Source organism: Talpa occidentalis, unplaced genomic scaffold, assembly GCF_014898055.3.
Source record: "Talpa occidentalis isolate TD23 unplaced genomic scaffold, MPIMG_talOcc4v2.1 talOcc4.3, whole genome shotgun sequence".
Classification (NCBI taxonomy): domain Eukaryota; kingdom Metazoa; phylum Chordata; class Mammalia; order Eulipotyphla; family Talpidae; genus Talpa; species Talpa occidentalis.
In genome coordinates this window covers 3,721,542-3,737,037 of record NW_023603184.1, presented here as the reverse complement: position 1 = coordinate 3,737,037, position 15,496 = coordinate 3,721,542, and the positions used below count along the sequence as shown (strand labels likewise).

Genomic DNA, 15,496 nt, shown 5'->3' with positions numbered 1-15,496 from the left:
AGGCTCACAAAGGAAAAAGGGAGAAAGCACAAATACACAGAATCATAAATGAAAGAGGAGAAATCACAACGGACACAGCAGAAATCAAAAGAATAATCAGTAACTACTATGAACAGTTATATGGAAACAAGTTCAACAATCTAGAGGAGATGGACAAATTCCTACAACTCTACAATCACCCAAAGCTAGATAAAGAAGAAATAGAACACCTAAACAGACCAATTACAAGCAGCGAAATTGAAATGGTAATTAAAAACCTCCCCAAAAACAAAAGCCCAGGACCTGATGGATTTACAAATGAATTCTACCAAACATTCAGAGACGAATTAGTGCCTATCCTTCACAAACTCTTCCAAAAAATTGAGAAGGAAGGGACAATACCAAACACGTTCTATGAAGCCAATATTACACTAATACCAAAACCGAATAAGGACAACACAAAAAGGAAAACTATAGGCCAATCTCCCTAATGAACACTGATGCAAAAATCCTCAATAAAATTTTAGCTATCAGAATCCAACAATGTATCCATAAGATAATTCACCACGACCAAGCTGGATTCATTCCAGAGGCACAAGGATGGTTTAACATCCGAAAATCAATCAACGTTATCCAACACATCAACAAAAGAAATATAAAACCATATGATAATATCAATAGATGCTGAGAAAGCTTTCGACAAAGTGCAACACCCATTCATGATAAAAGCCCTTGAAATTCTTGGGATACAAGGAACATACCTCAACATCATAAAGGCCATCTATGACAAGCCAACAGCCAGTATCATTCTCAATGGTGAAAAGCTGAAAGCAATTCCATTAAGATCTGGAACAAGACAAGGATGTCCACTCTCACCACTGCTTTTCAATATAATACTGGAAGTCCTAGCCAGAGCAATAAGACAAGAGAAAGACATCCAAGGAATCCAAATAGGAAAAGAAGAAGTCAAACTATCACTATTTGCAGATGATATGATAATATACATAGAGAACCCCAAAATCTCCACAGAAAAACTAATTCAACTCATCAATCAATTCAGTAAAGTGGCAGGATACAAAATCAACGTGCAAAAGTCAGTAGCCTTCCTATACACAAACAATAAATCTGAAGAAGAAGAAATCAAAAAAACCACCCCTTTTATTATCGAAACAAAAAAATCAAATATTTGGGAATAAATCTAACAAAAGAGGTAAAGGACCTATACAAAGAAAACTATAAAACACTGTTAAAAGAAATAGAAGAAGACACAAAGAAATGGAAAGACATCCCTGCTCATGGATTGGAAGAATAAACATTATTAAAATGGCCATCCTTCCAAAAGCAATATACAGATTCAATGCTATTCCAATCAAAATCTCAATGGCATTCTTCAAAGAAATAGAACAATTATTGATGAAATTCATATGGAATCACCAAAACCCCGAATAGCCAAAGCTCTCCTGAAAAAAAAAGAAGGAAATGGAGGCATCACACTCCCAGACTTCAAACTATACTACAAAGCCATAATCATCAAAACTGCATGGTATTGGAACAAGAACAGACATACAGACCAATGGAATCGAATAGAAATCCAGAAATAAACCCACAGATTTATGGTCAACTAATCTTTGACAAAGGAGCAAAGACTATGCATTGGAGCAAAGAAAGTTTGTTCAATAAATGGTGCTGGGAAAACTGGGTCGCTACATGCAAAAGAATGAAGCTTGACCACTACCTCACACCATACACAAAAATCAACTCAAAATGGATTAAAGAACTAGACATAAGACCTGAAACCATAAAATACATAGAAGGAAATATAGGCGAAACACTACGGGATTTGCACATCAAAGACATCTTTACAGACACATCACCCAAAGCAGTGATAGTGAAGAGAAAGAAAACAGCTGGGACTACATCAAATTAAAGAGCTTCTGCACAGCAAAAGAGACAATAACAAAAACAAAGAGAACCCCACCAACTGGGAGAACATTTTTGCACCCAACACTAATGATAAAGGACTGATCACAAAAATTTGCAAAGAGCTGATGAGACTCAGCAACAACAAAGAAAATAATCCAGTCAAAAATGGGCAGAAGAGCTAAAAAGAAACTTCTCTGAAGAGGAAATGCAAATGGCCAACAGACATATGAAAAAATGTTCAACATCACTTGTAATCAGGGAAATGCAAATCAAAACTACCATGAGATACCATCTCACACCAGTGAGAATGGCACATATTAAAAAAACTAGCAACAACAAATGTTGGCGAGGATGTGGAGAAAAAGGAACTCTTGTGCACTGTTGGTGGGAGTGCAAACTGGTCCAACCACTATGGAGAGCTGTGTGGAGATTTCTGGACCTACTAAACATAGAGCTTCCATATGATCCAGCAATTCCACTCCTAGGTATTTACCCAAAGGACACAGAAACATCAATTCCAAAGAGCACCTGCACCCCTATGTTTATAGCAGCACTGTTTACAATAGCTAAGCTTTGGAAACAACCCAAATGCCCAAAAATAGATGACTGGATCAAGAAGATGTGGTACATATATACCATGGAATATTACTCAGCATTCAAAAAGATAAACACATGCAATTTGCAGCAACATGGATGGCACTGGAAGGGATCATGCTCAGCGAAATAAGCCAAAAAGAAAAAGAAAAATACCGGATGGTCTCACTCATAGCAGGAATCTAGAAAACTTAAATAAGGGACCAGGAAAATGAATATAAGAAAGTGAAAATCAAAATCAACAAAAAACTATGAACCAGAGACACTTTTTGGGGGGTGGGGGGCGGGAGGGGAAGGATTGGGGTCAGAATGGGGCGTTTGCAATTGTATGGGGGAATATAAAAATAAAATTTAATATTTAAAAAAAAAATAAAGTGAAATAAGTGAAATGGACACTATCCAAAGAAGATAAATATGTAGCCAACAGGCGCATGATAAATGCTCTTATCACTTATTAGGGCAATGAAAATCATACCACCTCATACCTGTGAGAATGGCTCATATCAAACAGACGAGGTTCAGTAAGTGTTGGCGAGGGAGTGGAGAAAATAACCTCTGTACACTGTGGGAATGTGGACTTGTCCCTGCCCTCCAGTTCCTCTAGTATGAAGTGTCTCAAAATGTTAAAAATAGATCTACCATATGTTTAGGGAATTCTACTACTAGTTACCTATGCAATGAATATAAAAACACATATTGCAAGGGGTGTATGCACTCCAGTGCTCATTGTACCATATTTACAATCATCAGGTTGTGAAAACAGCCAAAGTGCCCAACAACAGATGAGTAGATAACTAAGATATGGGATGTACACAAATGGAATATTATTCAGCTATAAAAAGGTGAAATCTTGCCATTTGCAGTAACATGGGTGGAACTGAAGGTGATTATGCAAAGTGAAATGAGTCAAAAGGTGAAAGACAAATAACAGATCTTCATTCATACGTGGAACAGAAAGAAACTAGACCAAGGAAAAGGCAAAATTAAACCAAACAAACCCTAGAAATCTAATTTTAGAATTGAGACTACCAGGGTGGAGAATCATGGGACGTTGGGAGCAAAAGCAGGAGACCCAATGGACTATTGTGCAAGACTGTGGGTGCTTTGGTGGAAGGTGTTCTGGTAACATACATCTGAAGAGCCTCTGATACTCTAAAATCATAAGTACTGTTTTAAACCAGTATTCCCTCGAATAAATAATACAAAAATAATTTGATTATGTTAACTTTTTCTCATCTTAATACTTATGGACATGTTTTTCAAGATAAAGTTTGTTGCTGCATTACGGGATGCTGCATTTTGACGCAGTGTTAAATAAATCATGAACTCTAGGTGCTTTAATGTATATTTTATTTCCTCTTAGGTCTACTCCACTGGAGTTTTGGTGATCCTCTAGATCAGCTTTCTTTTGCACAGTAGTCTCTATCTGCAAATATTTCTCATGTTATTCTGGAATTAATCTGAAAATTCCCCTTCAAAGTTCTATGCTTATGCTTTGCTTTGATTACTGAGATATCAGTTTTCTTTTGTACTTCACACTATTTTTTCAGTTAGCTGTGGCACAAGTCCTTCTAATATAATCTGTTTTGGATATTGTTACCAAATAAATACTCCACCAATTATTTTTGGCCTAAAATATCACATATAATTCTTCCAAGAAATAGAGCAAATACCGATGAAATTCATATGGAACCACAAAAAACTATGAATAGCCAAAACTCTACTGATGAAAACAAAGGAGAAAGGTGGTATCACACTTCCAAACTTCAAGCTATACTACAAAGCCATACTAATTAAAACAGTTTGGTATTGGAGCAAAAACAGACACACAGACCAATGGAACTGCATAGAGAGCCCAGAAATAAAGCCACGCTTATATGAACAACTAATCTTTGACAAAGGAGCAAAGAATATGTAATGGAACATGGATAGTTTGTTCAATAAATGGTGCTGGGAAAACTGGACCTCCACATGCAAAAAAATGAAACTAGACACTACCTCTCACCGTGCACAAAAATCAACTCAAAATAGATAAAAGAACTGGACATAAACCTGAAATATAAAATATATAGTAGAAAATACAGGTAAAACACTACAAGACATACATCTCAGAAACATCTTTAAAGACTCATCACCCAAAGCAGTGATAGTAAAGGCAAAGATAAACACCTGGGATCACAGGATTCTGAAAAGCTTCTGTACAGCAAATGAGACATTAACCAAAACAGAGAGACACCCCACTTATTGGGAAAATACCTTTTCACTCTGTTCAGCTGACAAGGAACTGATCAGAAAGATATGCAAAGAACTCAAACAGCTGAACAAAAACAAAATAAACAACCAAGTCAAGAAATGGGCAGAAGAACTCAAAAGACATTTCTCCAAAGAGGAAATGCAAATGGCCAACAGGCATATGAAAAAATGTTCAGCATCCCTCATCAGGGAAATGCAAATCAAAACCACACTGAGATACCACCTTATACCAATAAGAATGGCACATATAAAAAAAATACTAGCAACAACAAATGTTGGCGAGGATGTGGTAAAAAACGAACTCTCTTGTATTGCTGGTGGGAGTGCAAACTAGTCCAATCACTGTGGAAAGCTGTCTGGAGGTTTCTTAGTCTACTAAAAATGGAGCTACCATAAGATCCAGCAATTCCACTCCTTGGGATCTACCCAGAGGACACAAAAACATTGATTCAAAAGAGCACTTGTACCCCTATGTTTATTGCAGCACTATTTACAATAGGTAAAACCTGGAAACAATCCAAATACCCCAAAATAGATGACTGGATCAAGAAGATGTGGTATATATACACCATGGAATATATTCAACAATCAAAAAAGATAAACTCATGCCATTCGCAGCAGTGTGTATGGAGATAGAAAGAATTATGCTCAGTGAAATAAGCCAGAAGGAAAAAGACAAATATCGGATGGTTTCACTTATAACAGGAATATGGGGACCCAAATAAGACATCATTGTTAAATAAATAATAACAGTGCAAAACACAGCAAAGCAAAAACAGACAATTATAAACCAGAGACATACTGCAGGGGAGGAGGAGGGAGAGGGGGAGAAGGAGGAGCACAGGGGACTGTGGTGATGGTGCATGGGTGCCTTGGGGAAGGAAATTCTATGAGGACTCAATCTGAGGGTGGGGGGAAACAAATATTATTTAAAAAATTGAAAAATTAAAAAAATAAATAAAAAATAAAAGTAAAAAAAGATATCACATGTAAGATATCTCTGTGGATTCAACTGTAAGAATTTTTATATCCTCAATTTAGGCAGGGAATAGTAATTTATTTTGGAAGAGCCTAGATTACAATGTAATTATGTACCTGAAATTGTGCAAATCAGCACTTTTAATTTTGGGTTGAGTCCTGCTTTAATTACTCTCATTCTTTAAAACTCATTCATTTCTTGTTAATCTGTCTTTTGCAACAATAAATCTACCTTGATTACAATTTTGGGGATTCAAACTACATTTTGAACATAATGCAATAGAAGTTTTCATTGGAAGAAATATTATCATTTATTCAGATACTGACTTTTTTATGAAAGAGGATCTGTTGCAAAGTTTAGAAAGCAGGGAGCAGGTTATACTTAGCTCACATTATGACTACAAGACCATTATGGAGTTGGTTAGTTATTGTTCTTCAAGTGTAAATAGATTTTGTTTTAATCTCCTCTCTTCTCATGAAGTATTATCCAAGATTACTATTTGGTTAAGAGCATCTCATGGCATTTTTTCACGTCTGAGTTTCTAAGGGTGCAGGTGAAAGGGTTTACCATGGGTTGTGGCCATTGTTTTATCATTGGAGAAAGTGATCATACCAGTTACCTGGTATTCACAGGTGGAGACAGTTTCCCAGTGCCCTTCTGTGCTGTGGATTTTCATGGAGCAAAGAATGAGGCCATTGGAAATGGTAGGTATAGGAAAAATGAGCATACTCACCAGCCCACTGTTGGTGGCAACAAAAAGTAAAAAGATGGTAGTGTGAGTAGAGGGGTAATTTAGCAGATGAATCATCAGTGAATGATTCATTGATGCATGAACAGATGAATTCATCATGAATTCATCTGTTCATTCATCAATGAATGAACAGATGAATTCATCAATGACATTGTGATATTAGGACAACCAGACTATAAAATGAATGACTGAAAGATTGAACCTTCCCCAGGCTCAGCCCCAAGCCTTGGCCGCTAGGAGGCCACACTTAGTCTGTTCATTGTGATTATTTCATACAGGGGTTAACAATGTTTTATTAATGTTCAATCTTATAAGTAAGGTCACCATTATGTTCAAATCACAAAATGTTGTAGACAAAGATGTTCTACAGTTTGAGGCTCAGAATAAAGACAGAGGAAATTTTGACAGAATGAAATTTTGTTCATAAATTACTGCCTGCAAACAACATAAAAAGAATGCTGCTTAGGACAGAATTTTATCCACACAGTGTGTTTGGTGAAAATTAGCTATCACATCAGCATCATCTGGTCATTTTCATCATGAGCAACATTATCATCATCATTGTTTTAGTTTTGTTACCCTATTGCACTCTACATTTCTTGAGAATTAATGTAGATCTTTAAAAGATGAATTTTATTTTATCAGCATAAAAAACCTTTACACACAGTGAAATCTGATCTGGTTTAAAGTCCTGAGAATATGAGAAATGTCCATACTGCATGCTATCTGAATCCTGGGTGAGAAATCTCTCTCTAAGAACACGTTTCTGAGCTTATTCCTGGGAATCAGAATCTCTGCACAGAGAGGTTTCCAGTCTCTGGCCCTGGGTGCTTCCTTCTCCTTCCACAGGACCAGATGGGACAGGAGCCATCCTAGTGTGAGAGCTTTTCTTCTCAGGCAACTAACAGTTACTCCAGCCAGTTCCTGCACTGGTAGCTGCAGAGCTACTCAAGGGCACTGAGCTCTTAATGTCCAGAGGCCTTGTCACTGGTGCCATTAAATATCCTTTCAGAGATAGTAGCTCACCTGTATGCTGTCGCTACTTGTCAAGTGGTGTTTGTGATAGATTTTGGAGAGATGTGCTGCCAGGACAGACATTTGCCTCCCATGATCATGACGGTGAAGGACAGTAGCAGTGAGATGGGCTTCTCTGTCAGGGTCTGCTGTCCCCTGCACACCTTATTCCTGGTGACATCTCTGAATGTGGTACAGTGTCTTGCAGTTTTTATTAATTTTCATCTGCCTCATTAAAGTGAGAGCTTTTCTCATCAGCAATATTAATTATTTACTTTGCATAATTTATGGTCATCTGTAAAGTCATTTACCTTTTATAGGTGAGAAAATAGGTAGAGCGGTGAAGTAACATGTTTATATTTATAAGGCTAATTAGTGATGCAGCTTAGAAGAGTAATCAGGCCCATTTGTTCAAAGCCCTTAAGTTGTGACTTCAAAGCCGCAGACTCCTTATGGATCTCTTTGATTTCAGTATGTTCACAATGTGGATCGGGTTATGCAGTTCTGATCCATGGTCACTGTCGTCCATTTCATGACACTACTTGTTCCCATCTGACTGGTAATTTCTTCTAACTGCCATTTGTCTTCAGAAACTTTTCTCTTGGCTGTGTCTGAAGTCAGACTTGAAATATAATTTTAATAAAGTAGCTCATGTGCGAATGTTGTCTTCATGGTATGATGATTAATAAAATACATTCATGGCTGTGGTGGGAGGACATTTGAACACCTTTCATGCATACAGAGATGAGGAAAAGTATATTGTGATAGAAGTACTTCTTGAAGATCTTCCTTACTGCTCTACCCTCTTTTCATCTGTAGTCTTTTTTTTTTTGTATGTTTTTAAAATAAAACTTCATTCTAGCTGTAGTACTGGAACAGAGTGTTCAGGAGTATTGGCGTTGACAGTATCACATGCATACTTAGGGCAACACTGTGACTTTCGTGGACCCTTGGTATTTTTGTTTGTAGGCTTCCTCCCCACTCCCAGGATTGCTATAATCCAGTTATATTTGGATTGCATTCATTTTTCTTATTTTAAAAGAAATTAAACACATTGAGGGACTACTAAAATTACCACACTACACTATATCTTTTGTGCCTTAATGGAAAGGTCCATCCTGTCAACAATATATGGGATATTGCAGAAAAATGATTCAGGTAGAATAATTGACCGGTTCAGTCCTAATTGAATAAGGAGACTAAATCTGTCTAAAGTATCCTTAGACTTTTTCCCCCTAAACTCCAACAGAAAGGCTTGTATATCTGCAGTTTTCATTAATTGGCTCCAAAGTTTCTTCATGATACTTTTCATCTCTGTGTTTCTGAGGGTGTAGATTAGAGGGTTCAACATAGGAGTTACTGTGGTGTAAAACACACTCACAGCTTTGTCAATGGGGAAGGAGGTCATGGGTCTTAGATAAATGAATATGCAAGGGATAAAGTACAAAATGACCACAGTGATGTGAGAGGCACAAGTAGACAGGGCTTTGCGGCACCCCTCAGCACTGTGGTTCCTCAGGGAGCGCAGGATGATGATATAGGAAGCAATCAGCATAGAAAAAATAAGCAAACACATTGAGCCACTGTTGGCAGCAATCAGGGGTCCCAAAGTTTGAGTGTCCATGCAGGTTAGTTTCATGAGAGCCATTACATCACATGTAAAATGGTCAATGGCATTGGGGCCACAGAATGGTAACTGGACCATGAACACAATCTGGATGCCTGCGTGAAGAAGCCCTAACACTCCTGCTATTACCACAAGAAGCACGCACACATGTCTGCTCATGATGGTCGTGTAGTGCAAGGGTTTACAGATGGCCACATAGCGGTCATAGGCCATGATAGTTAACAAGGTGCCCTCAAATCCACCAAAGAAATGTTCAGCAAAGAACTGGCTCATGCAGCCGTTGAAGGATATGGTGTTTTTTTCAGAGATCAAGCCAAAGATCACTTTGGGTGTTATGGAAGTAGAGTAGAAACCATCTAAGATGGACAAAAAAGCCAGAAAAAAGTACATGGGAGAACCCAAAGCTGGACTGATGAAGATGGTGGTGGAGATGAGCAAGTTTCCTGTCAACGTGATCAAGTAGACGATCAAAAACCCAGCAAATAATAGTTTCTGCAGTTCTGGATTCTGGGTCAGGCCCAGTAGAATGAATTCTGTTACATTATTCATTCTTTCCATGGATTCAGCTTTGAGTGTGAGTACATAGTCCATCTGGAAAGATGACAGTAGTTTGAGTGATATTTTTAATTCAATATTAAAAATTTCCATTACCTTTGAGTCTTGGTGTCCGGAATTGGTGGAGCTACACCATCCACTCACTTCTGTTGTTTTTCAGATTTTGTAAAGAAGAATGAAAGGAGGTTAAATTATAGTCATTGAATAGTGACAGTTATCTTCCTAATACCACACAGAGTCTAGGTGTTATGATGAATGTTGAATTACAGTTGACCTCCAGACTTTGTTTTCAGCTTTAAGAATCTCACAATTTTATTCCATACTTTGGGACATATTTCACTAATAAGAATTATTTTGAATTTATATCTGTTTATTGACATGAATTATTATGAATATATAATGTCAGTATTCTTTTAAAAGTCCACTGTGTATGAGACACAACAAAGTCAAGTACTAATAAATCTAAATTAGTGGTGTCTGTGAGCTTTCAATACTTTTTTTTGGTGAATGAATGCACATGCACACATAGAGACCGCTGTTGATGGATTTTTGTTTGTTTTTCTCTATAATTTTTAAAATTTATGCATATGTATATTTTACACCATTGTTAATTTTTGTACAATGTATGTTTGTATGCTTTCTCCTTTCAGGTATAGTCCCTGTAAAATTCCCAATACCAATTCACCCGTGAACTTCAGACTTCCTCTGAAAATGTAAACACATCTTCCAAATAGATTTTTTTGGATCCCTTTGAACTATAGTCAATGTGAATTAAAAACGACAGGAACCATGAAAAGTTCTTCAAATCAGGAAAAGCTAGTATACAGAACTGTAAAATGTAAAAGTGAGTCAAATTCACTTGTTTGGACATTTTTTCTCAAACCAATTCTGCGAAATTTTTGTTTCTTGAAAACATCATGAGCAATGTGGAGAGAGATCCTTTCATTCCTGATTTAAGCCCTTCTTCTGTCTCATACTGAGCTTGAGAATAGTGTCTCCTGAACAAACCTGCAGCTTGTTGATACATAGCTCTGCTGCTGAGATTTACTTAAGGGCCCTTCTGTGTAATTCTTTCTTCATTGACTCGGGAGAAATGTTTAAATAGACCTTCCTGACATACAAGATTTGGGAATGTATTGACCCTTTCAAATCTTCAGAGGATTAATAATTGGCTCTGTTGTAATGTTTGTTGATGCATTAGCCAAGGTGTTTTAGTTACTCCCACTGGCACCAACAAATATCATTAAAGCCCAGTTTCAGAAATGCAGTTGAGCTTTGCTTAAACGTATGTGTCTGGTTATCATTAATAAATGGAACTTAGTTTAGAATCCTTTATGATAGGGTTGACTTTGGAGATTCTGTCTCCAACAATCATGGAAATAAAGTGAAAGTAAATAAATTGTACAGCAAAACAAAAAGCTGCCCTAGTGAAAGAACAGACACCCTGCTGACTGGGAGAAAGTTTATTTTGCACATCATGGGTCCAACAAGGGGCTAACATCTAAGAGCTACAAAAAGCCTACACAAGGTAAAACACTACAAGGCTTACATCTTAGTAACATCTTTGAAGACTCATCACCCAAAGCAAAGAAAGTCAGGAAAAGATAAACACCTGGGATTACATCTACTGAAAAGGTTCTGTACAGCCAAGGAGACATTAACCAAAACAAAGAGACACCTCACTGATTGGGAAAAAAATTTTTGCACTCCATGCAACTGATAGGGACTGATCACAAAGACATACAAAGAAATCACATGGCTCAACAAAAACAAAGTAAACAATCCAGTCAAGAAATGGGCAGAAGAACTTGAGCCATTTCTCCCAAGAGGAAATGTAAATGGCCAACAGGCATATGGAAAAATGTTCAGCATCCCTTATCATCAGGGAAATGCAAATCAAAATCACATCAAGATACCACCTTAAACAGTAATAATTACCCATATCAAAAAAAAAATACTAGCAACAACAAATGTTGGCTAAGATGTAGTGAAAAAGGAACTCTCTTACATTGCTGGTGGGAGTGCAAACTGATCTAACCACTATGGAAAGCTGTCTGGAGTTTCCTCAGACTACTAAAGATGGAACAACCATATTACCCAGCAATTCTGCTTCTAGGGATCTACCCAAAGGACATAAAAACATTGATTCAAAAGAGCACCTGTACCCCTATGTTTATTGCAGCACTATTTACAATAGGTAAAAACTAGAAACAACCCAAATGCCCAAAAATAGATGACTGGATCAAGAAGATGTGGTATATATACACATGGAATATTATTCAGCAATCAAAAAGATAAACTCATGCCATTCACAGCAACGTGGTTGGAGCTAGAAGGAATTATGCTCAGTGAAATAAGTCAGTAGGGAAAAGAAAAAATATTAGATGGTTTCACTTAAAGCAGGAATATAGGGGAACCAAATGAGACATCAGTGTAAAAAAATAATAACAGTACAAAGCACAGCAAAACAAAAACAATTATAAACCAGAGACATCCTTCAGGGGAAGAGAAGGGAGAGGGATCAGAGGGAGGGAGGGAGGAGCACAGGGGACTGTGGAGATGGCTTAAGGGTACATTGGTGAGGGATATTCTATGGGGACTATGCCTGGGGGGAGGAGCAAATCTTTTTAAAAATGAACAACGATGTAAAAAATAAATAAAACATATATTTATTTGAAAATGTTTTTCAAAAAAGCCTATAAACTCAGCCAAAAGAAAAGAAAAATCCAGTCAAAAAATGGGCAGGGTTGTCTGTTTTTGTTTTGTTGTGTTTTGTATTGTTATTATTTTTTTACACTGATGTCTTATTTGATTTCCCTATATTCCTCTTATAAGTGAAACCTTCTGATATATTTCTTTTTCCTTCTGACTTATTTCACTGAGGATAATTCCTTTTAGCTCCATCCACATCGCTGCAAAAGGCATGAGTTTATGTTTTGTGATTACTGAATAGTATTCCATTGTATATAAAGGCACCAAAAGTTAATAAGTAAAGACAAAGTTCAAGAAAGGCTGATGAATCAATAGGATCAGTTTTTCAGATAACCCTGTTGAACCTCAGGAGACACTAGGGCGTTTGCTATAACTCATAGGTCTCCAAGCTCACCTGGAAACTATTAACTATTAAACTCTTTTATTATTTGCAGTCCCTTCCAGTCTCTACACTTTTTCTTTAATACTATTTTCTACCTTAATATTTGAATTTATTCCATTAATCACACTTCTGGAAACCATGTTATTTTTTACCATAATAAAAAAATTATTTACTAAAAAAACAAAGTGAAATAAGTGAAATGGACACTCTCCAAAGAAGATAAATATGTAGCCAACAGGCACATGATAAAATGCTTGTCATCACTTATTAAGGCAATTTAAATCATAACCACAATGAGATACCACCTCATACCGGGGAGAATGGCCCATATCAAACAGACCAGGATCAGTAAGTGTTGGCGAGGGAGTGGAGAAAAGGAACTTCTGTACACTGTGGGAATGTGGACTTGTCCCTCCCCTCCGGGTCCTCTAGTATAAAGTGTCTCAAAATGTTAAAAATAGATCTACCATATGTTTAGGGAATTCTACTACTAGTTACCTATGCAATGAATATAAAAACACATATTGCAAGGGGTGTATGCACTCCAGTGCTCATTGTACCATATTTACAATCATCAGGTTGTGAAAACAGCCAAAGTGCCCAACAACAGATGAGTAGATAACTAAGATATGGGATGTACACAAATGGAATGTTATTCAGCTATAAAAAGGTGAAATCTTGCCACTTGCAGTAATATGGGTGGAACTGAAGGTGATTATGCAAAGTGAAATGAGTTAAAAGGTGAAAGACAAATAACAGATCCTCATTCATATATGGAACAGAAAGAAACTAGACAAAGGAAAAGGCAAAATTAAACCAAACAAACCCTAGAAATCTAATTTTAGAATTGAGACTACCAGGGTGGAGAATCATGGGATGTTGGGAGCAAACGCAGGAGACCCAATGGACTATTGTGCAGGACTGTGGGTGCTTTGGTGGAAGGTGTTCTGGTAACATACATCTGAAGAGCTCTGATACTCTAATATCATATGTACTGGTTTAAACCAGTATTCCCTCAAATAAATAATACAAAAATAATTTGATAAAGTCATGTTAACTTTTTCTCATCTTAATACTTATGGACATGGACATGTTTTTCAAGATGAAGTTTGTTGCTGCATTACAAGATGCTGCATTTTGACGCAGTGTTAAATAAATCATGAACGCTAGGTGCTTTAATGTATATTTTATTTCCTGTTAGGTCTACTCCACTGGAGTTTCAGTGATGCTCTAGATCAGTTTTCTTTTGCACAGTAATCTGTATCTGCAAATATTTCCCATGTTATTATTCTAGAATTAATCTGAAAATTCCCTTTCAAAGTTCTATGCTTATGCTTTGCTTTGATTACTGAGATATCATCAGTTTTCTTTTGTACTTCATACTATTTTTTCAGTTAGCTGTGGCACAAGTCCTTATAATATAATCTGTTTTGGATATTGTTACCAAATAAATACTCCACCAATTATTTTCGGCCTAAAATATCACATATAATTCTTCCAAGAAATAGAGGAAATACCGATGAAATTCATATGGAACCACAAAAAACTACAAATAGCCAAAACCCTACTGATGAAAAAACAAAGGAGAAAGGTGGACTTCCAAACTTCAAGCTATACTACAAAGCCATACTAATTAAAACAGTTTGGCCTTGGAACAAAAACAGACACACAGAACAATGGAATTGCATAGAGAGCCTAGAAATAAAGCCACACTTATATGAACAACTAATCTTTGACAAAGGAGCAAAGAATATGTAATGGAACATGGATAGTTTGTTCAATAAATGGTGCTGGGAAAACTGGACCTCCACATGCAAAAAAAATGAAACTAGACACTACCTCTCACCATGCACAAAAATCAACTCAAAATAGATAAAAGAACTGGACATAAGACCTGAAATCATAAAATATAGAGAAGAAAATACAGGTAAAACACTACAAGATATGCATCTCAGGAACATCTTTAAAGACTCATCAACCAAAGCAGTGATAGTGAAGGCAAAGATAAACACCTGGGATTACAGCAATCTGAAAAGCTTCTGTACAGCAAGTGAGGCATTAACCAAAACAGAGAGACACCCCACTTATTGGGAAAATACCTTTGCATTCTGTTCAGCTGATAAGGAACTGATCACAAAGATATGCAAAGAACTCAAACAGCTGAACAAAAACAAAATAAACAACCAAGTCAAGAAATGGGCAGAAGAAAAGACATTTCTCCAAAGAGGAAATGCAAATGGCCAACAGGCATATGAAAAATGTTCAACATCCCTTATCATCAGAGAAATGCAAATCAAAACCACACTGAGATACCACCTTATACTAGTAAGAATGGCACATATCAAAAAAACAAGCAACAAATGTTGGCGAGGATGTGGTGAAAAGGAACTCTCCTATATTGCTGGTGGGAGTGCAAACTGGTCCAACCACTGTGGAAAGATGTCTGGAGGTTCCTTAGTATACTAAAAATGGAGCTACCACAAGATCCAGCAATTCCGCTTCTAGGAATCTACCCAAAGGACACAAAAACATTGATTCAAAAGAGCACCCGTACCCCTATGTTTATTGCAGCACTATTTACAATAGGTAAAACCTGGAAACAATCCAAATGCCCAAAAATAGATGACTGGCTCAAGAAGATATGGTATAGGGCCTCCCCGGTGGCGCAGCGGTTGAGCACTGGGTTACAAAGCTGCCCGCAGCCTCTGCAGCGCCGGTTTGATCCCC

At 37.0% G+C, this 15,496-nt stretch overlaps 2 protein-coding genes across 2 annotated transcripts in view; one reads left to right on the top strand and one right to left on the bottom strand.

The window, feature by feature from the left end:
- The window catches only part of LOC119254495 (olfactory receptor 4A47), a 409,525-nt gene that overhangs the window by 260,587 nt on the left and 133,442 nt on the right, over positions 1–15,496 (top strand). The gene's annotated exons all lie outside the window — the stretch shown is intronic.
- On the bottom strand, positions 8,578–9,678 carry LOC119254300 (olfactory receptor 4C45-like). Its single transcript, XM_037521416.1, has one exon. It carries the CDS (start codon positions 9,676–9,678, stop codon positions 8,578–8,580), a length of 1,101 nt encoding a protein of 366 aa, XP_037377313.1.

Excerpts from the sequence above, each read along its gene's own strand:
- LOC119254300 (XM_037521416.1), bottom strand. The coding sequence starts at position 9,678 with ATGGAAAGAATGAATAATGTAACAGAATTCATTCTACTGGGCCTGACC.